The 24,411-nt window shown below is 39.9% G+C and overlaps 1 protein-coding gene across 6 annotated transcripts in view; it reads right to left on the bottom strand.

The window, feature by feature from the left end:
• Positions 1-24,411, bottom strand: part of PDE4D (phosphodiesterase 4D) — a 436,095-nt gene that overhangs the window by 116,201 nt on the left and 295,483 nt on the right. For all 6 annotated transcript variants that reach the window (XM_075447148.1, XM_075447149.1, XM_075447152.1 and 3 more), the window contains 2 exons: positions 19,914-20,105; positions 4,896-4,932 (listed from right to left, as the gene is read on the bottom strand). In XM_075447148.1, the coding sequence (XP_075303263.1) occupies positions 4,896-4,932; positions 19,914-20,105 (229 nt within the window). The remainder of the gene's footprint in view (positions 1-4,895; positions 4,933-19,913; positions 20,106-24,411) is intronic.

Raw genomic sequence — 24,411 nt, 5'->3', positions numbered from 1 at the left:
CTCAAAGGACAAAGGGAATGGGATTGTCTAGACTGCCAGGAAAAATAAAAGTGGCTCCTCTAAGGGGCACAATTGATGTGGGGCAGTGCAGAAGGCCAGAATAAGAAGAAGGTGTCACCTGAGCAGGTGGGAAATGTCTACAGGCTCTTACGAGCTTTGTGCATTGGGAAAGATGACATAAATGAACTACTTCGTTTCTGGACTTAATTCCATCCAAGACAGCAGCTAGTGGAGGCATTAGAGAAGAGTCTTCTTGTAAGTGTACCAAGTAAGGAGAGTAAGGTACACCTCTCTGACTAAGAAGAGGCAGTTCAGCCAATGTCAGAGAGGAACCAGACTTGTTTGGAACCAGACTGGGAACAGGGAGAAGAAGCAACACTCATCATTGGTGTGCCTTTGCAGGAGTTGCCCGTTGTCCAAGGAATAACAAAGGTGGATATGGGAATTTGGGTTCCAGAGGTCCAAGTTGAGCCTCTTAAACTTATACATGAGGTAAGATGAGGGTAGGAGGCTGAAGGGAAAAGAAGGACTTAATGAAAGCTTGTAACAGACACCAAATATTCAGGAGGTAATAATGACTGGCAGTGTTCAAGCTACTGTAGGTAGTGAGTTAAGATAATAAAACCGAAAATACATTTGTTGCCTAATCAGACAGTACTAATTTAATTACGCTTTCCTTTCCAAAGATCAGGAGGCAAACTCACATATTTTACATTCACCACGGAATAGAAATAATTATATATGTGCCATCAAATTTGCATGCCCAGGGTACAGTGACACTAATAAATGTTGTATTTAGATATTGGATATACACAGACAGAAATCAGGCATGAACTGAGCAGAAAGGGAAAAAAGATCTCGGCATTCAAAAGTTCAAAAATGAATACATAAAATACAAAGAAAAACTACTGAAGTATGAAAATATTGTAAAAGGAAAGGATGAGTTGAAGGTGGAAGAAGGAAAGCATAAGCAGAAAAAAGTTGGGCCTGTTAAGGTATGACACATATTTTAGTGGCTGCAGTTCATTTCCCGTTCTCTTTGGTCAGTCTGCCTGGGTTCAGTTTAGGTGTGCCAGGGTGCGGAGACAGCATCAGAGACACATATCTGTGTGGCTCCCAGAGATGTCTCAGGCCATGAAAAAATGTAGTTGGTCTTCTTGGCTGCAAGTTCCTACTCAGCAAGTGCTGGACTCAAATTGGCTGTATATTCAGGTGCAGTGAGAACTGGGAGCACGTACAGAGGTAGCTAAGTGACTCCTCGGTCAGTGATCTCAGGTCCAGCCATGCTCCTTCGCTCTGCCGCTGGTGGACTGAAGGGAATGACTGTACCTGCTGCGCAGGGCTGAGCTTCAGAAGGGTTAGTAGGCTAGGCACGATGCCAGGTGAAAACATGAACCTGGCTGAGGTATGCACTGGATCTGAAATAACAGGACATTTAGCACCTGGGGTGCTGGGGGAAGACGCGTGCAGAGCTGCAAGGTTGCTCAGGGCCAGTTACGAATGGAGGCTAACGAGCCTTGCTGGGCCCACGCTCCAGTCCCTGCAGGGCTGCGACGGAGTCTCTTTACTGTGCCCACCGCTATGTACATTGACTGGATTTTTCCGCTGTCTAAGATATCATGAATCTCTCCTTTTTCAGAAAGCAGAGACTTGACTGTTTGGTCTGTATGTCCTTCTGTTTGTTCTTCTGACGGGTGAGGTAACTGTTCTGTAGGTCCAAGGGTGAAATGTCCAGTATCTGCCCAGTGTCACAGCTGCTTTAGCATACGTGCACATACGTTGACAATGTCTGCACGTGCAAGGCGTCCCCACATACATAACAATGAATGTAAAAGTGACAACAAAAACTTTGGCCGTTGGCTACAGTGGAGCTAGACAAATTGATTTATTGTATATTGCATTTACTGTATAATGATTTATTGTATATAAACAACTTGGGTTTTTGTATATACATTTATAAATTTATAAGTCTATTATATTATCATACAAAAACATAAAATAATATTTCAATTTTTCATTATAATTTGCTTTAAGTGACAGTTTCTCTGTCCACAGAAGTTCCACTTCTGCTTAATGTTTCTAGAGTTAGATTTGTGAGCAAAAAGCAACCAGTCACCAGCAAAACTCTTTAGGTTTAATCCTTAAGTAAATAATATTATTTGCAAATTCAAGTTATGTACAAAGAGTTGCAAGTGAACTAAAAAATCAAAAATTTTGATGATAAAAATCCTATGGAATTAGTCCTCAAATTTCAAATCACTCAATTTTATTTTGAAAAGCAAAATTCTACGAGTAATTAAATTAAAGCAGTTGCTAGGCTATAGGGAAGTGCAACTAATAATATCCTTGTGATTGATAAGTTTCTTAATTTTAGTTGACAAAATTCCATTCGGGTAACAATAGTAGATTATCTTGTCCTGGGGTAGACGCTACATGGGGGACACAGCATGCCAACCTGCCTCCAGTTAACAAATGCAGCTGCGCTACCATGGTGATGTGCTGAACAGAACCTGAAATGCTCAGATTAGAACTATTACTACCAGGTGGCTCACGATCAGATGAAACAAGACTCCTGATCAATTGAAGAGAAAACGGATGGTTTGAAGTAACTGGAACGTGTTCCACAGGCTATTCTCTACTGCCACCAGGAAGCACCGAATGGATTTAAAAGGTGCTTTTGCTGTTTGCAACACAAAAATGCATCTGTGATGCATGTGATGAAATACTGCTGTAAGAAGATATTAAAAGGGTAGTTTGTACAATGCGTAGACATTGTACTGGCAGATGGGATCCAATTTCTGAAGTCCTGAGTGAGGTCCTAATACTGCTAACGTAACACAAAGGGACAGGCCTTGTGCTTAGCTGCAGGTGCAGCCTGTGAGCAGGCCCCACTGGGAGATGGGATTTTGCATATTCAAATAATTTTTAGATAAGGGCTATGTTTTCCCTAAGAGTGTAACCAGATGTCACCCCCCCTTTATGAGGCACCCTCTCAACTGCATCTCAGTTTCCCCTGTGTCAGGGAATGTGACATACGATAACTCATCCTTTGAGTGCTCCTTCTCCTGTTCAATGCAAATGCAAACAGGTTGATTTAAACCAGTGCTAACAGGGTTTTGCACCGAAATACTAAAATCTCTCAAATAATCAATTACAGCACCTTGGTTCAAGTAGCAATAGCATTCAACTGCTGTTACTCTAATTGTTGAAGCACAACCATGAACGCCAACAAGAATATGAAACTGCCCTTAAAACACATAGGGTGTTTTGTCACAGGAAAAAAATATCCATAAATGCAGTGTAATATTTGCTGCTTTTCTAGGTATACTATAACCTACCTTATGTATGTGGCATAATTTGTAATAAAAATGCAGATGACAATGAACATTAACTCAACTATAGTAAATATTACTGGATTGTTTGACTACCAGACAATTCGTATTTTTTCTGTACTCAAGAGTTAGGGTTTTTCTGTTTCCTGAGGAACTAAACCCAGAAGTGGTTTTGCTTTTTTTTTTTCTTCTTTTTCCTGTAATTTCTTCTCTTCCATTATTGTTGAAGTATATGTACCCTTTGAGAGATCATAGAATCACAGAATCATAGAATGTTTGGGGTTGGAAGGGACCTCATAGGTCATCCAGTTCCATCCCCCCTGCCACGGGCAGGGACATCTTCCACTAGACCAGGGTGCTCAAAGCCCAAGCCAGCCTGGCCTTGAACACTGCCAGGGAGGGGGCAGTCACAGCTTCTCTGGGCAGCCTGTGCCAGTGCCTCACCACACTCATAGTAAAGAATTTCTTCTTTATATCTAATCTACATCTACCCTCTTTTATCTTTAAAGCCATTCCCCCTTGTCCTATCACTACACACCCTTGTAAAAAGTCCCTCTCCAGCCTTCTTGTAGACCACCTTCAGGTACTGTCTGGAGCCTTCACTAAGGAGCCTACAATAAGGTCTGTCTGGAGCCTTCTCTTCTCCGGATCTTAAAGTGCTCTTAGAAAAGGCCCTGTCTTCATTTTTTCTCTGCTAATAAAAGACGAAGGATTCTTCATATTAAGGATTTGATCAGCCAGTGTCTTATAAACACTCTACCTGTTTAGAATATAATTAAATATATAATAACCTATTAAACGAATATTTTCTTAACAGCCTATCATTAGACCAAAGCAACCTGCATATTCCAAGTTGGATGCCTTATTCTTATTTGAGACTGCTGTGTGACTCAACCTTTCTCTTTCCATTCACCCTCAATCACATATGACTTACAGATTTATTTTTTCCCCCTGTAGTTACACAGAATTAACTTTCTTCCCTATCTATTACAGGGTAAAACATATCACCATGAATTCAAGCAATATCAATGTTAACTTTTCATACATGGTAAGACAGCTCTTTTTGCTAAAAAATTGCGGAGTTTAGATCTAAATTACATTGAATTTTGAGCTGATATTTTATTAAACAGAATCTGAATGGGAAAATCAAACACATAGAGATGGTTTTGTAAAGGAACATAAGTATTGTGGGTAAAACTTACCTAGCATCTAAAAATTACCTTGTATTCAATGCATAAAAGATGTTCAAAAGGAGGAATTATAAAAAGCAGGAGAATAACAGAGAGCACAGATTTGTCTTCATCATTACTGCTACGGTATTTGAAAAGAGAAGTCAAAGGTGTTTATAGTGTTGTTGCACTTCAGCTTTTCACGTAATCAAATAGCATTAAAAATTAGAGGCATACGTAACGAGTGGCAGTTTTATGACTTTCTGTTTAGACAGTTTTTCCCCATTTCAAGCCAAGATATCTTGTATAATATTAACAATGGAAAACAACTGGTTTGGCCATTTGGCCCTTAAATTGCTAGATCATGTGAGAAATATGGCAAAATTGTGCCTACCTGAGCAAATGGTGTCACAATCAAGTCATCTCCATGTCTGAAAAAATGAGCAGAGTTGCAAGTTAGGTATTACTGAAAACTTGTCTCACTGCTTTACAGAAAAAAAATCAGGTTTTACAACGCACTGTAGGTAACTCCAGTTTTATTCTTCTACAGTTACTCACTACCACTGCTTTACACATTCTCTGAAAAGTAAATACCAGCTTAGTTACTGCCCAACTGCCTGGCATGTCTGTGGGATGACTGGCGAACCAGCCGGTTTCTGCGCTGCGGGCTGGGCAGGTGACTGACCACCCAGGACTGATCTGCAGAGATTTCATCCCAAAGGATGGAGGTGAGAATACCAAAAGTGACCCCGTTCGGGGTTACCAGCAGGTTTGTGAGCTCTGGACGGGCGAGTAACTGCAGATGGCTGGGCAGCGCATCGCAGACAAGTGAAAACCTAGTAAAACTTTCAAGCTGACTCACACTTCTGTAGCTACCTGACCGAGTGTGTGCTGTTGCCGTGGCAACCTCACCCACACCATAGGGTGACGTGTGGGCAAGGTGCCGGGATGACGCGCTGTAGGGGAGCAGGGAGGAAGGGAAAGAGGGGTTCCTTCGCTTTGGCATGGAAAGCTGCCACTTGAAAACATTCCCAAAAAATACAGTCTTGTAAATACAGGTAGGCTGAAGGGCTGTTGAGCTTCAGAGCAGCATCCGGTAGCACTGAGAGTATGGAGTCAGACCTCTCCAGGGGACCACAGGGACAGGGAAAACCTGGAGTTTTCAATTATCATGTCTAGTATATGGCAGCAATCAAGATGAAAAGAAATTTTCCAAAGACAAAAATCCAGTACGACTCCGTTTTAATTCCCCTGTATTTTCCTGCAGTGAATTTATTGTGGTGAGTTACAAGTTGCAGCTTTCAGCAGAAATTACCATTGCTTTGGTGCTATTTTAATGTTATTTAAGCATAAAATATGGGTATTTATCAATGGATTTGAAGTCCAAGAAAATCTAATCAGAAAAAGCCTTTCTGATAAATGGAGAAATGTGATTTGCGTTTGAGTTGCTTCAGCATCTTTCTTATTATTTATATACTGTCCACAAGACAATAATGTTTTTGCAGGTATTTCAAGAACCTAAGAAAAACACAGTAAGTACGACTAGAGAGCCTGTAAGAATGAAACAAAACTCCCCAATATTCAAAACTATCACAATGCTTAACATCTGTGTAGCTGCTTTTATTACTATCTCTTTTACTCCTGTTAGGTGAAATAGAGAAATGGATTTTTGCAGACCATGTGGAAGAAGTCTGCACTTTTAACAAGCTGTCTGCAGGAGTGATTGGAATAAGGTGTTGCTTCAGGTGAAGTCACAGTACCAGCCTGGCTGGAAAGAGTGTAAGCCTGATTCTCGCACCAAGCCAGAAGAAACATGGCACCATGGGAGGAACTCAGAGGCTCTAATTGCCCAGTGAAGCCAAATCAAACCAGTTACTATAGACATCATGAATCAGCCTACGGCCTTAACAAGGGTGAGTTAAGGGTTAGTTAACATGGGTGACCAGCTGAGTTTAGTACCTCTTCACATTTTCACAGGGTCATGAAAACATCAGGAAATGTCCTGGACTATCATTTCTGATCAGGATTGCTTAATGAGTTATACAGCTACACAAAGGCTTCAGCCACATCCCCCTTTTCCTTTTCTCTCCTCTTCTCCACTTAAACAGTCATAGTGTGAACATGGACACTACCTCACTTCCAGAAAAATTATGCTCTTTGTCTTCAAATTCTGTGAAATCTTATTATCTGCTGTGTGACAGCTGCCTTACCTGTTCCTCAGTAAAATCTGTTTATTTTTTCCCTTTTATAAAGAATATTTTTAGTATTTGCATATAGCTACTCCATTTTCTCTTCTGTTTTGACACTTTAAAGAGGCACAGCTGTCTAGAGCAAGGAATCCTGCATTAGTCATCTGAAGGACTTCTGCAAAGATGAAAAAGCCTAAAGCCTCAAGTAAATTATTTGCCAGTCTTTCTCATGCCTACCCACCTTATCTGTTACTCAGGTTGTTTAGACAGAAAGCAAACAAAAGGTTGAGCAAATTCTTAGAAATGAGCATGTTTTCTGAGCGATCAAATTCTGCACAGAAACTGTATCTAAAATCAATATGCACACCCATTTTTTACTGACTTCGTCTAATTCCCACATTTGAAAATTATGAAGGGGCAGAATCCTGAAGATCAAAATTTTACAAGTAGCAGTAGCACTGGACAAACAATGAAATATTAACTTGTTTCTACTTGTAAATAAGCCAGATAGAGTAGAACTAGTTCCTTCTAGCATCACAAGCATCTGTCAGTGGCAAACAGTCTGAATAAGCATACGACACAAATGCACAAAATAATCATCAGCACTTCAAATGCCCAGGCAACTGCTACAACATAGATATTAACTGTCAAAGTGCAGACTGGCAAAACTACAAAAATAGGATAGTTCTTCTCACCATCTCCTGTGAGCTTCCTTACTGGAGGTGGTACTTACTTGCTCTTCTTCCCATTCAGTGCCCTTGTTTGCCACTCCTTGAATGCTGAGGCACTTCTAAGAGGCTTTCTGTCTCTGGGCTTTCTGCCCTGGAGGTTTTTGTCTTTTCTATAAAATAGCATGACCCCACTCCTCTAATTTTCAAACTTCATTCTTCTTGAGCTCTTGCTGGACTACATTTCATCGGAGAACACTGATGAAATACTGTAGCTTGTTATTTTTTTGAGGCAGCATTATTAAATATTAATTTAACGCACTGAAATCAAGTCAGGACTTGATTTTCACTTTTCAAATGCTCCTTGTGTCAAAAGCGACGGTTCCACAAATTATCATTATTTTGGTGAAAGCGTCGTATTGAAAGTGCAGATAGCCACAGCTTTCTCAAAGCAGTTTAGCATGCACCAGAACCACTTGAACGGAAAAGCAATTGCATAGTGTGGCGAGTAATCTTTAATCCACATTGAGTCAGGAGATCTGGAAAAGGTGAGAGTGCTCAAACAGGGAGCTGACATGTCTAAAGCAGCTGTGTTATTTTTTGTACAGAAGATCAAGAATATATGACTCAATCAAAGTGCCATTGATCCACAGTGTACTGCAGCATAGTAAACACTACAATGTAAGGGTATCCTGCTGCTTTCTTTTCAGATGATACGGAAGCTGATAGATGATTCTGTCTGGATTCTGGACAGGATAGTGCCACACATCTACATACAGAAGCAGCAACAGGCAGTGTAAAGCCTGTGCAATACATCACAAGCTTCTAAATATAGACAGAGCTATTAACCTTTAAGGTTAGATGAAATAGTTCACATCAGTGTTAGACTCTGTTAACTAGAATGCCTGGCATACTTGTTCACATCTTAATTTTTCAAAGGAAAAACAGATTTGAAAGCAGAATAATTTCCACATAGCACCAAAATTTAAAATTATGAAATCCACCATCACCAAAAAGGACTGCTAAAGCACACAACAGTCCACATGAGATGAATCACTGTTACATCAAACACAGGCCGAATTCCCATTAGCAGACCAAAGATTACATAACACATTGCAAGTTATTTACCATGTTAAAGTGATGGAGCCTGGCCTTCTGCAAATTTTCTGGGTTTTTCCTGCTAACCTTTCCTATGGGACATACTTGAACTCACCCCATATCACCTGTGATTGTCCCCACCTTGGAAAAGAGATAGAAGTGCTATGCCAAGTCAGAAGTTAGATGAACTTGTTCAATTGACTGTTGCCAAATAAAACGTAGAAAAAAATTGCTTCCTTTCCTCAAGACTGGCATTAATTTGTCTCTTCTATCCCAATTACAGGAAAGTAATTAACTTTCCCCCCCCTTAAAAAGGAACTTAGAGATGCATCCATGGACACACAGAGGAGCAGGCAGGAAGATTAACACAAGGATAGACAGCATAACCTTTATTTCTTAATTAAGTTGGGAGAATTTAATATAATCATCTAATAAGAGGACTAGCTAGAGAGACATTCTGCAGACTTGCTAGGATACAGTTAAAAAAGAGAGAGTGGTTTTCCAGTGTGGTCAGAAGAAAGTCAAAATGCCCATCAAGAAGAAGTGAGTCCCAGACCTCAGAGACCACGAGAAATGTGAGTCTGCACTTGCCAGTGTGGAGCTTCGCAGGGAAGCTCCTGAATAAAGTTTGTCTTCATAAAGGCCATAGTAAACTCAGATTAAGACTTTCCAGACACATATGAAGAATACCGAGTGATCTTGAGGACACGTATTGCAGATGGGAGACATAAACAAGGTAAGAGCGAGCTCTGTCTAAATAGAAGGGGGAAAATATACAAAACATATTTACACCAATCTGACGCATACCTTTTCATGGATAAGATATGGTCAAAATAAAATTCCTGGTTAATCTTGATACGATTTTTACAGCATAAATTATAAGACTAGTGGAAAGAATCTTGACGCTTTGTAGCAGCTTAAAGCACGATCATACTAGTTTGCCACACTCCTCCATTTGAATGAAAATCTCACCTCCCCAGCATAAATACTGGCTGAGGATGCTGGACAGGCTTTAAATCCAACTGGCATAGTCTGTGTTGGATTCTCTGGCTAGAAACTTGGGACATAGCCTATTTGAAAGAATAAAGCTGCCAACAGACTTTGAAAAGCCCTGGTGGACAGTGGCTGGCTGGAATCCCTGAGCTGTGCTCCACAGCAAGAACTAAGCCTTTTGTCACACTGTCATAAGAATTGACTCAATTTTTACAGAGTTGTTATTCAGCATTTTTTATTATATTTTCAATATAGAAACATAGCAAACATAAAAGCAAGGGAAAAGTCATACTGTCTACACACAATGTACAAAGTGGGAAAGAAGATGAACAGGAAAGTAGTCTACTTGAACTAGAAAATCTATTGCAGCCTCCTTTTTCAGTGTAAACATCTAAATTTGTATTAAACACGACATCCACTCACTCATGTATACAAGGCTGATTCAAACTTACTGTCCAATAACATGCTATAAATACAGCTTAGATGAGACACTCGCGTTTTGCTTGCACATACACTGGAACACAAATATACCACGTGCAAAACCACAAATGGAGAACAGAGGGTAAGGTGACTGTTTACCCTAATTGCTAGGATTTTTTTTTCTGCCTCAATAACATTTCATAGGTGAAGCCAAATCAACACACAAGAAACATACGAATTAGGTATGCTGCAAATACGTGCACTGCTCAGATTCAGATTTTAGCAGCAATGAGATCTGATTCTAGATTGCAATCTGATACAGTAATGGAAACACCATGTAATGACACTAGCCAGCAGAAGCTGTGCTCTAAGGAGAACAGGAGGCGTGGCTGGCTGCTCCTGGCAGCTTGCGCTTTATTATCGTCTCCATTTGGAGAACCCAAGTGCGTTGGTTCGTAATACTGATTTTGTGGAGTCAGAAATCACAGCGTTCCACGTTAGTTTCTTCTGCAGGAATAATGCTTAAGTCATGTCATCTTCATTTCTAAAGACCTCAAAAACAATTTTCTGGTCCTAATATGAGATAGTCCAGGCCTGGCTCCAAAAGCCAAGGCTGACTGGGGATAAGAGGCACCTCTCAATGCTGTGCCCACGTTATGGGGTGTGACAAAAACTGGCTTACAGCTTTTCCCAGACAGTCAGTGCATTGCCAGTGATTTGCATCTCATTGAAAGGCTGAGTGCCATTTGGGGGATGATCAGGCATCTAAGGCAGGGGCTAGAGACTGTGACACTATGGGCAGGCTGGGCTTTCAGGTTGACAGAGCAAGCAATTCAAATTGTTGATGGAATCATGCGCTACAGAGGAGAGGGTCGTTTTTCCCAGAGCGCTTCTTTATTTCTGGGAACATGTACCTCAAAGGATGTTCACAAAGAGCTACCTGAAACCACTTGTTCTATCATACAGTAGACAGAAATTAGACCCTGAATGAAGCAGACTCTTGTCAACTATTGTCTGAGTGTTTCTGGACACCACATTTTTCTGTAACACCGTGCAGTTATGTCCTCCTGATATTTCTAATACAGCAACAGAGCTTGCTCTAATTAGTCAAAAGTATTTCTGTAATATTGGGAGTTCTGGAGAGTTCAACCTACTTAATTTCAGTTGAGCTTAACCAGATGGAAGAGGATTGGCTCAGAAAAGCCACAGTCTCTGAGAAGTCCATTATCCCAGCCAAAAGAAAGGCTGGTTATTGTAATTCTGCTTGGACTATCTAACTAAGCAAGTTAGACTTAGAAAGACACACCAAAGGGAAAAATCATTTCACCAGCATAAGTAAAGCAAATACTGCTGATGTGTTCCCAGACACCCCAATTAACTTCATGCGGAGCACAAATCAACTTACTTCACTATGGCATGTTGATGAAGAAAACAATACTTGGCTGCCTTACGATCAGCGATCCAAAAGACAGCTCAAAACAAATGTGGATTATTACACATGGCTAATGTGCACCAAGATACACTATGTGCTAATGTACCTGGAGCTTTCCAGGTATAATGGATACTTTGTACAAGAAACTACTTCAATTTTTCATGCCACCTTTTTAGCATATCTGCTCCTGAAGATATACTTTATTATGTTTGAAAGAAGCTTTCGAATCCTTGGAGTCTGCTCTGTTGAAGTCATCAGTGTTAGGTTATGCAAGTTACAATCTTCCAACTGAACTGCATTAGCACCCAAGGCAAGGAGTTCTCTCAAGAATTGGAAAGACAGAATTATTGTATCTATTACAGACTAAAGGACTGGAAAGGAACAGTGAATACCAAAGTGTTTTCAGATCAATATTTTGAGATTTAATCCAGGCAGTATCAAGAAGTACTATCCGGTTATCTGTGTACCTTACATCACCCGCATCACGTCACAGCGCCTGCACTTTTAAGCAGACTAGGAACAAGAGACTACTGAGTGACAAGGGCAGCTAAGAACATCTCAGTGATGATGATCCGAACCGAGACCCATGGAATCCAGAAGCTTCATTGAGGATTGCAGGATGGGCTGGAATCAGAGTCAGCTGACTAACTCAAAGAACAGGAAGTATTCCCGTTTTTCTACATTCCATATAACATGCTATAGGAACACTATCAGGCTTCTGCCATCACCCATGAGAGTAACAGAGCACCTTCAGAACAGTTCAAGGAAGATCAAGGCCTCTGGTGTCAGACCCAGCTAATTCCTTGCTCAGGAAGCTTAAACATTTTCCAGAGAGACTGCACTTGCACATGTGACTTGGGTAATCTGCCTGAGGAAATCATATATGTACTGATGTAGTGGGCCATCATAGAAGGATGCCAGAACGACGTGCAAGGTAGGAAAACACAGGAGAATTGGAGAAATCACTGGTATCATATTGCCCCAAACACCCACCAAGCTTCAATGCTTTAATCCTACCATAATATGGCAGATCATTTAGGTGACGGAAGAATGGTGGACAGCTCTGAGCAACTGGCCTGCATCAAGTCTGACAAAATCATTCAGTCGTAAAGAGAAACAGAGCATGGACTTGCCAGAGTGTTTCACTGACGTAGGTGGTTTTCCTTCTAAAATCAGAAGGGAGTCTGCTGGGGGTCACTGAGGCGATGGCAAAGGAAAAAAAGCTGCTGCAGTGCAGGGATCTGGTTTGTCTGTTGAAGAAGGGGCTGGATTAAGCCAGAGGATGTAGGACTTTGAATGTGAAAAGAGCTGAACTCAATCAGAAGAGTCCAGGGCAATTCAGCAATGCTGTTGTTGGACTGTTCATACAAAAGAAATCATCATTTAGCTCTAAGCAAGGCTGTAAAACAAACAAGCATCAGTGACTAAAGGATAGGTTTGTTTTCTGCTCAGGTTAGAGGAAACGAATGAGTGGGTGGGCACACATGACTGGAAGCAATCAAGTTAGTGCAGCTTAATGAGTTACTATTAATCAGGCGTGATTGTGTTAGTTGACACATGTAAACTCTTAGCTTGTTGCAAATGAAAATAAAATGTATTACCTTGAACTGCTTTTAAGCAGCAGACGTTTGGTCGCTTGCTTGTCCCTGCCCCATATACTTAAGTGCTCAGAATCGATATGACTGTGTTACTTCTGAAGAATATGTGACTTTCCATGTGAATCTCCTACTGATGTAGGCTGAAAGATTTCTTCTCTAAAATGAATGAGAGCAGAGCTGCTGAGAACAGCCCCTACTCAAGGCAACTTCCCAGCCTGAGCGAGCTTGCTCTCAGCCAGCCACAGGACGATTGTCTCAGCTTTGAGGTTTCAAAAAAAGGATTCCCTAACCAAATTCAAAGGCCCCTAGATGTATGTATGTAAGAAGAAACAAGACTTCAAGAAAAACAAGCCAAAGCCTTCAGAACTTCAGACTGTCCATTTTCAGGGAACAAACTCTGCAGCTAACACAGCATGAGCACCACTGCAAGCATACAGAGCGTGGTTTGTGCCCTGAGGGGTGAAACAAGAACTAACGTTCTTCTGGGCTGTGAAATAAATTCAGCCGATGCATGTAGGTGATCACTGAACTGGAAAAAAAGTCTAAGAGGCTTCCCCCAAAACATCCGAGTCCCTCTTCACAAAGTTCCCTTTCTCCACACTGCTCCCATCCTTCAGTATTGCGTGCACACGCACAAAACACACCCATCCTCCCTCCCCTCCACTGCAGGCAGATCCATGTTATCGCAAGCCCAGAGATGAGTGGTGGTGTGATTTAGCTGAAATCCCAGCTAAGAATCGGTTTTGGTACTGTATTTTTAAGAGGTTTAGGAATTCAGTCTGGCTTTGCCTAGCACAGGAACAGTAACTTGCCATTTTGTTTCAAACACCTATTATTTTCATAAGAGGGAAAAAACCCAACCCCTGACACGTGAAAAGTTCTTGAAGGGGAAGTGATGTGTTTAAAAAGTGCAAGATGTTTTTGGAAAATGATTAGGTTATAGCATTCAGACATAAAAGCAATGATGTTTCTGCATTGTCTGAACATAAGATAAAATCTATTTGCATTTCATCAAAAAAAAAACCTGGTTCAACAACCATATAAAGGCATATTAGCACACCTTAAAATGTCCTGAATTAAAAATCAGATCAAAAGAAGCCTTCTCAATGCAAAAATACTCTCTTTTTGTTTACAACATAACTGATTTCCTGATCAACAAATGAAGTTAGCGCAAACTTACTACTGAAATTTAAGCGAACTGCATATTACCAAGTTCTTTGTTTTGCATTCTACTTGTTAAATGTCTCAAGCAAGTAGAAAGGACACAGTGGTCTTTTTTCAAAATGTTTTTGTTTATAACTCAAAAAAAGTTTGTGACTTACTAATCACTTGGCTGAATTTAAGCTGCAAGTTGGAGATTTATTCAATTTAAAAGATCTTAAGAACAAAAAAGCAAAACTCAATGAAGTAAAATATTGGCCTATTTTTCCCCAAGCCATGTAAGTACATTTCTTTCCATGGACAAATAAATGTCTCAAGCAGTTTAATACATTTTTTTCATTAAAAAATGTTTCTAAGCTGAAACACACATAGAAAATGCATCATAAAAGATTTTTTTAAAGTAGGCTGGACTTTGAAGTTTAGCTGGCTCTTTTCAGCTCTTCCATATAGTAATATCACAGATTCTGCGAAAATAATCTGATAAATCATAAGGAATTTCATTTATGTGGAAAGACAATTATTTCTAATTTGTTAAACTGAGGTGCAATTACTCTGCTCCATAAGCACGTCTCTTCTGCTCTCCTGGAGTCTTGGCCAGAACATTTCAAGGAAAAGAGTTTTTTTCTCCCTAACTTCAGGTGCATAATCACAGCATTTTATTAATAAATCCAGGCCTTCCTGGCTCAGAAACAGAAGAATAAGTTGTATCACTAGTAATCTGGCTTCCTCTTCTGGATAATATATCCTCATTTAATGATTTTGTTGTCATATCAAAGGCTCAAGTGAACCTTATTAACTGGCCAGATTTGCCATCTTTGTGTGCTGTTATTTTAAAGCAGATTCCCTTTATGAATCTGATCCAGACTGAATCCAGTGCAATATTTTAAAAAGCTGAGCAGACTGTCGAGAACTGGGAAATGTGCAAATTTACTTCGGATATTCTCTTCTCTGGCAGTTGTTCCACATGCCAGTTAAAGGGATATTTCAGCCCACTTGCAGCCTCAGGTCAGGACCAGAGCTGTTAGTCACTGACAAATAAGGGAACTCCCTACCTTGGAATTTCCTTTTATTTAAGGTAAATTTTGCTGCCAGAATAATTATGTTATTCTTTATTCCTTCCAAAACTACAGAATATTTTGGGGAAAAAAAACCCACACAAATTAAAAATCCTACAACTATTTCTCCAGCTATTGACAAAGGGGGATAATTCATTCTGATGAAATAACCCAAATCTTTGTATGTCAGTATCCATGTTTATCAGACTACAGAGGCTCTCTTCATTCCAGAGTCGACCAGATTTGGTTTAATTATTGAAAGGGAGGGTTTTTTTAGGGGGGGGGGAGATGTAAACGTGGAGACAAGGTTTACAGATACATTCACATACAGTCTACAAAGCAGTGCGTCCTCTAGGAGAAGGCAGGATAATACTGTATCTATACAGAAAAAATCCTGCAGTAAACTGCATTCTCTTGACGTTTTTTTTTTACCAGGGACAGCAGCAGAGCGATGTTTACTATCTACAGAAGGTACTGGCAGAACAGCAGTAGGCTGGCCAGTTTGGGGAATGCGTGCACTGGTGACCATTTGGCTATTTAGCAGATCACCCGACCGTTGATCACCCTGCCGTTCCCTACGGTCAGTGTTTCCTGGCTGGATTTTGGTGCTTAAAATATGGAAGCAATGTTTCATAGAAATTAGGAAATTTTGTGTATTTATACTAATTAGAGCTTGTATTGATATTTTACCTGATTGAGGCAACAGTGCTGAGCCTCTCCAATGCAGCCCATAAAACTCCCCACACCAGCTACTTTTTTAGTAAGTGAGGTTCTGTTGGCTAAGTCCTGGAAAGACCAGGGTGTTGCCTCCGAGCTGTCTCCTGTGAGCTTGTGGAAATGAGGAAAGGACAGACTTAAGGAGTGCTTATCGTCACACACCTTTTCCCCTAGACACATTCAGAAGACACAGCAGAGCTCAGACAGACTTCTGCACTGAGAGAGTCTCAGTCCTCTGGTCTGGTCTGCTGCACTCTGGTCTGCTTCTTCAGGATCACAGGGGGACTAGGCATGCTTTTCTCCCTTCGGAGTGGCAGTTAAAACATGAGCTCTGCCCTAGCTAGTGGACTGCTTAGTGGCTTCTTTCTGGTGTTCATGGGAGTGCTAATGATTCCACTGAAGAATTCATTTTTTAACCTGGTCAGAGACCTTTTTTTTGCTAAAACAGAGACTCTCTACAAATCCCATCTCGTGCTCCATTAATCAGAGCAGTGATCCCTTAGCAAGAAAGACACAAAAGTGTTAACACTGCCACCTTGGTCTACGTTTGCAAGCTCTGAGCAGCAACAGCAGTTCAAACAGGTGAGTACTAAGTAATCAGGCCACCTCTGCAAGACACCCACATTCAAAGCTCCCTGCTTCGCTGGTGCCTTCAGATCTAAACCTGACAATTCTTCCAGTACAACACTGATGACTGCTCTCATCTTTCAGCCGGCTTCTGTTCCCTTTTTTCCCAGTGTTGCAACTGTGCTGTTGGGGACCTTTTTTTTTTTTTTTTCAATTTTCCATTCTTTATTCTCCTTCTCTTTAAAATTGTTTTCCTTGTCTGTCATCACAGAACTTGCCCTGCAATTCCTCATACTGCCTCACTGATCCTCGCTGGCTTGCTCATGTACTTCTCTTTCCTGCACATCCTCACCTCTCTGCTGGAAACCCCATAACCAGGCTTCACACCGCGTCTGTGCTCTTCTGTCTTGGACCCTGCATCTTCCTGTATAAACCACCTGCCTCTCCAGTTCACAACTTTGAATGTCCTGATACCATATCTATGCTCTGCTTTTTTTCATCTCTAGGAACATGCTATTTCTTCCAAGAGATAACCGAAAAGATACGTTACTGACTCCCACCCCTTTTCATTTGTTTTTCCTTTCTTACCATGCAGCTGCTTGTTCTGCCTCTTTTGGTGCCATAACTGCATGCGCACTTGTCCCACTAGCCTTCTCTCATCTGAGCAGCTTTGCACTCATCCTATATTTTATTCTTTTCCTTAGCTAATGTGGGTCCTCACTCTAAAACATGCTTTAGTCTCTGTGATTTTAAAAAACTTTTCACCTCCGCCTTCTCTGCCCTAGCTTCTGTTACTTTCCATCTCAACTCACTGTATGCAGCTCCTTTTGGGTGCTCTGTGAGGCTTACTACTTTGGGCATAGGGACTCACGCTGTACCTTCTCCTGCGCTGTTTGTGGCAGAGCCCATCTTTTCACCTTGGGTTTGCAAAGAACTGAGCATGACTGTTCCCTTCCTCAGCCGGAGCTCAGAGCTTCTGCTGCAGCAGCGCAAATAAAGAATGACAGAATGATGAATTCAGTACTTCAGCACTGCCATCGGCTGGCAGTCTTTGATCACAACACTCCATATTTGACTTCAAAACTTGAAGGTTTGTTTTTGTTTCATCTGCTGCTACTGAAGTGGAATGTATTATTGTAAGCACACTATCTGAGAGTAATGCAAATGCTAGAAATCTTTATGTTATATTCTTTCCAAATAAGAGATGCATGCTTTTTGCTTTCTGCTTTGCTTTACAAAGTGAAATATTGAGGTTGGTAATTCAAGTACCGAAGAATTGGGAAATTCTGGGTTAAACTGTTACGTACAATTAATTCATCTACATTACTTGAATGATGTATATGTTTTGTAAGATATTTTGCTCATGCTTTAGAAACATGCAATAATTAAAATGAAGCATGCAGACAGATGCAAAAGGCAAACAGGATAATTTGAGAATAATCTAAAATTTGTGTGATACTTCCTCTGACAACTCTTCCAGCCTCCTCCTTGTTTAGTAATGCCCTAAACCAAGTGGTTGGTCTATTTTACTAATCCTCACTGGGTTTTCTTTCCATGAGCACACCTAGCTTCTCCTTGAAGGCATATATAAAGAGTTTTGTGGTATTTTTCCTTTATTTTTTTCCTTGCCATGTTATCTTTTTAAACTTTCTCCTCTTTCATTTGTTGGTTTTCTGTGACTTCTGTGCTATAATCCATCTTACTTTAATTAGTCTTACTGATATATGGTTAACATTCCATGGTTAAAACAACTTGCCTCTTACACTTCCTAATGTGCTCCCATCCTAAACAGTGGCAGGAATATTTACCTCCTTAGTACAACAGCTCTTCTGTGACAGGAGACTGTGAAAAGCTATCCAGATGTGTGGTCCAATATATTTCATACGCAGATGTGTTTTAAGAAAATTTTGAAAGGAAGAATAGATACAAATATCCAAAGGAAAAAGTGTGCTCAGTGTTTCAGTAATTCAATTGTTTATCCAATTTACTGCCATGTGCTGAAATATTACGCAGAATTCTAGGAAATGCAGAAGGAGATTATGAGTTCAGGGATGGAGCACTAATTGAATTCCTAATTGAAATGACTCATCTAAGCAACACAGTGACCTGAATTGCTCCCTTGAATGTAAAAGTCTTTCCAAATGGTATCCTAGCACAGGTGCCACACTAAAAGCTTGACTCTTGTCCATCTACAAGAAAGGTTATCTGTCAGAAGAAGATTTCCTGCAAGGGGGTCACTATTTGCAAGTGAAATGCGTTTTTCCTTTCAACAAGGCAAGATGGATAGGTCTTTTTCTTACTCATTTGGTCTCAACCATGACTGGTTATACTGGGCACAAAGCTTACTATGTACTTCAATCTGCAGGGCTTGACTGAGGCATGGATTTTACACAAACCCTCTGTAAAAGCATGAATTTTTCTCATCTTGACACTTACACAGAAAGAGAGGTATAATTATATCGACTCATCTACATTTCTAAAAATGATACGTAAACTGAAAATAGGAATGTTCAATTATCAAACCTGCAAGTCAAATTTCAGGTGAAATTTCACTCGTTATTATGAAAACCTTTTTCCATCGTTGTGTGTACTCTGTTATTTTTTAAAGAGGGAATTGGCTGGGGTTTGCCTCATTAAAAAACAGCATTTATATCAATGCTAGATTTTTAATGCTTTAGACTTCCTCATTCACTAGGGGACTCTTACAAAACTGGTCCTTTATTTTAGTGATTTATCATTGAACCATAAACTCCTACTTGGCAGTGAAATTTTCAGCAGATAAGGCAAACAAACTTACAAAAAAACAGTTATTCTTAATTTCTACTATTACAAGTGACTAGAAACTGGGACATTTAACATCTTTTTAGTGTCTTACGAATAAACAGAGATTTGCATCTGACTTCCACTACCCAGGCAACGTGGGGTCTACACATGCTTCAAAAGTACGATCTACTAGCAGAAAATACACACATCACAGAAGGATAGTGAGAGAGGACAGAATAACTTTCAAAAGGCCTTTTATTAAAATTTTGCCTTTTAGTTCAAAGGATATTTGAAATTACTTTTGCCTCTCATGAATTTATTAATTTCTGCCAGCTGGTAAATCTTTTCTCTAAAAAACTAAAAATACCTGGTGTAAATAAAAGGAATCTTTTCCTTAAGAAGATTAAGAAGCAGAAATTGAGTTTGTGTCACTTCTGTTGAAAAGAACTTCATAGCCAGGAAATCAGAGTTCCCCTTAGTGTTTTGATATACCAGTATTGACTGTCTTCATTATTCTGTCAAAGCTAATAAAATGCATAAACACATCAAGCACACCCTCATGATATCCTTAAATTCAGAAAACTGCAGAAACAAGTACATGCTTCATTAAAGAAATAAACAAACACTTCTCCGTTACTTCAGTAGCATAAGTGATTACTGTCTTTGACTTGTAAAAGAAATTTCTCGTGGCTGGAAAAATCTTAAGAAAGAGGACACAACATTGGCTAAAAGTGTTCTATAACGTACTTACATATCACTGGCAATGGAGGAGTTCCTGGACATGGACTTTGGAGAAAGGTCATAGTCACTGTCTGACCGGTAAAGGAAAGACTCTCTACGTTGACTGTGGACAAAATTTGCCTGAAGAACTAGCCCTGATCCAGGGCTCGTCATGGGATCCAAGGGACTTCGTCCCGATGATGTACCATTGTCTACATCGAAACTGCAAAAAATAAGGAGAAAAAGATTTATGCCATTGACATAAGAATTTTGAAAGCAGTAAACACGCTTCCGACAAATTTAACACTAGGTAATTGCTTCCTGATAACAACAGGGAAATAAAGATCTGGTCAAGTCCACTGCTAAGCCAAAATCAAAGGCACACAAGAAATATACTTTAAAATTGTTGATAACCAAAAAGAACAAGATTGAAGGAAGAGAAATTTGGTGGAGAAAAAAACTGCTACTAGGAATAGAGGAAGACTTATGCTTCTCTGCACACAGAGTATCCACGAGCTGTATACTTGAGGAAACATGATGTTTCATTGTTTTCTTCCTCATCTTTATTTTCTTTCGCCTTCTCTCCTGAGCTGGAGCCTCACTATCCTGCCTCCCACTGTTGAGGCAGTTGGGGACTCTTTTGTTATCCAGTACCCAAGCCTAATATTTCATTACTACCCAAATATTTGAAGAATGTATCTTGTCTTATGCCAATAAAAAAAGCACTGGGGTGGGATGAAGGCGTACTTGTGTGCTTGGGGACGTTTGCATGTGCTAGAGCTGCTATTTTACAACCAGATTAAAGAAATTAGTTCTTTGCTCACTGTCAAGCAGTGTGACTTCTGTGGCCATTCATGTCTTTCAACTACACAGTTTAGATACAGCACTTCCAGCTATTGTATTTGGTATTAAGAGTGGTAAACAGGCTTATTATTCCTAGGGAACATGGCCGTCATGCGAGGCTGAAGGGTGGGGGGAAAGAAAGAGAAGGCGAGAGAAGATGCTCTTTCACGTAGCCTGTGACGTTTCCACAAAGGGTTTTGAAAATCAGTGCAAAGACCTTGAATGGGATTGTGCCATCAATCAGAAATGAGCGCAGGGTGGGCAGTGCTGGCAGGATGTGCTCATGGCAACCCGTGTTGCTTAGCAGCCTGCCAGCTCTGTTTGGTACGGAGTCTTTTCGGAGCATGCAGCTCCATTTTTAGACTTACCGTGTTGTGGTGTGCAATCTCAGAGGTTACCATTGTGTGGATTAGCAAGATTATGTCTCTGTCTGATGGGATGGAGCACATTTTATCCCGACAGAGGTGGAAAATTACTTTTGTTTCCCAAGTTGGTTGTATCTCTAAAACCAAACATCAGTTTTAGTTTTATAGAATAGTAGGAAAGGTGTGCATGAGACCTTGGCTTATAACTACTTGGGCTTATTTGCCATACTAATGGGAACTTAAATAATACTGCTAAAGCATTTAGGAAAGACGGATGAACAGAGGATCCTTCATATGTTTTTTCAAACATGGATAAGTGTTAGCATCATAATATGTATTCGTAATGAATCTATATACTCATTTTGAAAATAGTGTTCACGTGCAGAACACCCACTGGTTTTCAATTATATCTAGTATACAGCGGAAGAGAAAATATTCAGTACATGTCAGCTGTTGATTGGACTTCACCCTGGTGCAGGTGTCGCAGCAGGTACATGCTGCTCTCGGCGCTAGTTTGTTTCTTGCTGTTATCCACCACTGACCTGAGACAGCAGTGAGGCTGCCGGTTTCATGTTTTACTGAAGTGATAGCATTCCTATGGCCTTTTTTTCTTTGTCAAATGAACTAATCCAAGAAACATATATTGCCTATTTTGACAGAGATGCACATTGCCTGGTAGAGAATGGACCTTGGTTTCATGTTTTATTTCATTATTTCATTGTCGCTTTGCACATGTTCCTGGATCTGCAAGCTTTCTGCTGCATGCAGACTATGTTGCTTATTTCATATTCCTCTTTCACAGTTTGAATTTAGGAAAGCAAATTAAAAAAAAAAATTGAGAAAATCGTATTAAACAAATTTCAAGACAGCTTAGCAATTTAATCCTCTTTTCACTGTAGTTTTCAGAACAATTCGCTGTCAGTAAATCCTAACACACACACACTTCTTCCCAAACTTCCTTTTGATTATGCCTGAATACTTTTTCTGTATCCTCAAGTGTGCTACTACTACATTATCAATCTCAAGCTAACAAAGCTTAATCTGTAAGACATCAAACGAGAGTTCTGCCACTTCCTCTCTGCATTTCATTTTCCCTGTTCATTGCATCTTTGTGATTATTGTGCAGTCTGTTCACAAAAAATATTGGAAAAAATACTGGAAAGGGTAAGATAGCATGAACACTACAGTAGAACATTCTTCGCAGCTTATAGTACCATAAATTAATAACCATATTGTCACTGCTACTAGCATGACTATTATTACTTACTAGCAATCAACATCTTTTGAGTTTGAATTCCTGAGTATTCTAGAAGCAGAAAATACTCACAATACCAACAAAGGGTTTGGAACATCTGTGAGCTCATCATATCCAAATTTCCTAACACTTCTACTTCATTGCCTAAATAAAACAGTTTTGTTCTGTAAATAGCTGCAAGAACACACAGACTCCTAAAAAATACACAGTCTGTATGTTTTGTTTTTCTGTTGAAGGCAGGAGGGTAGATCTTTCATGCAATTTTAGGTAAAATAGAAGAGGATTGTTTACTCCTGTGCTCAATAAGTCTAACTTCTGCAATGGCAGTATTATTTCAAACATATATAAGGTGTCTGAAAGCTCTTAAGTAAAAGTTAAAAGTGGAATAGAAATAAATGCAGGTAAATATAAGTCTGTCTCACAGCAGGAAAATTTTGAATAAGGAATGACTACTAAATTGATGTCTTTAATAGTGGACTTAATTAATCTACTTATTAAAATGCATTTTAATGGATTAAAGGAACATACAGTTTTGTTCACAGATTTGTCATATTTTTTTGACCCACCTTTTGTGGACACAATATGAATATTTTATTATCAGTCTTATTTCTCCCAGTCAGAAACTAAGGCAGGCTTCTATGAATTATTTCCGTGTCCGATTATAAAATAGAGATTTTTTTAAAATTTAAAACTCCATTAGATAAAATTGCAGTTTGATCGGCTGGGAGAGGGCCTGTGGTTTGCACCATCAGTATGTGCAAGACGTGCACATGGCTGTAGTGAGAGGAGTTTTATCCTTGTTATACTGCGCTGTGTCCACTAGATGGGTGTCAAAAGTAACGAAAGGGACCCAAATACATCGGCTAGGATTTGGCTCATACTGCTCGACGAAAATGTCTTTTATGTAAATATGAACCAAGGAAAAAAAAAAGTTCAGTTCTACAGTCAAAGGGCAATGTGAATACAGTACTGGTTTGTCAGAAACATATGTTTATATTAAAAAGTTTCTAAAATGCTACAGCAGTTAAGCATCTTGTTTAGCTCTTACTATTTGCTAACACTTTCAGATAAAAAAAGCTTACAGAAATCTAAATTTTAAATCTGTTATTACACTGAAAATCAAATTAATTATTTCTTTGCCTGAATCACAAGCCTTATTTGCAAGAAATGGCACTGCTGATCACACTACATCAAATGAACAGAGGATCAGAAAAGGCAATTGAAGGCTTTCATACAAGTTGTTTGCTCTTTCTTGCTGCATGCGCTGAAGAAAATTAAAAGTTTAAGATACAAAATAGGATAGATTCTTTATTTTGCCTGGACAGAAACTGCAGGTCAGCTGTGGTTGCTTCATATGTATCTTTCCACTCCTGTTAAGTTTTAAGCCACAGCAAGAATCTGCTGTGACTTAAAAAGAGCACGTTCAGCGACAAAGCAATGCTATTCTCTCCCTAGCGTGTTCCTCAGCCTCCGTGCACTTTTGGTGGAGGGTGGTCTTTGGAAAGGAAGAAGAAGCATGGATGTTGTTACTGAAGGCACAGGAACTGATTTGCTACGGTTTCACAGGCAGAATGTGGCCATTTAAAGACAGAACTTTCCGCTGTTGTTCTGCAGCCAGCTTTGGACACTTTGCACAACGCACGCAAACTGAAGCTGCTTTTAGTGACAGGAGCATTTGGCGCAGCACACAGCACAGAATTTTCTGTGTTCAAAGAGCTTTGCTGCAACTCCAGAGATGCCAAAGCTATGAAAAGCCAGCGCTAATTCAGCAACTTTCATGTCTGCATTTTGACAAAATGTTTTATGACATTAGTGGATACTGTTTATCCTTAGAGCCTGCCTTATTCAGTGTTCAGTGATGACAAACACGACATGAGATGAAAGTTCAGCCTTTTTGCCTTTTTTGGGTATACATCGTGTTTGCATGTCTAGCCCACCATGTATCATCCAGGCTCTGACCTCAGATGGAGATAAAGGTGGTGAACTCTCTTGGGCGACTTGTAAACATTCACAGCTGATCTTCTCTGTGCTCCTAATAGGACAAGAAGTAATAACACCACAAGCAA

The sequence above is a fragment of the Opisthocomus hoazin genome, chromosome Z (genome assembly GCF_030867145.1).
Source record: "Opisthocomus hoazin isolate bOpiHoa1 chromosome Z, bOpiHoa1.hap1, whole genome shotgun sequence".
NCBI lineage: Eukaryota > Metazoa > Chordata > Aves > Opisthocomiformes > Opisthocomidae > Opisthocomus > Opisthocomus hoazin.
The sequence above is the reverse complement of the archived record's forward strand: the minus strand, read 5'-3'. Positions and strand labels throughout refer to the sequence as shown.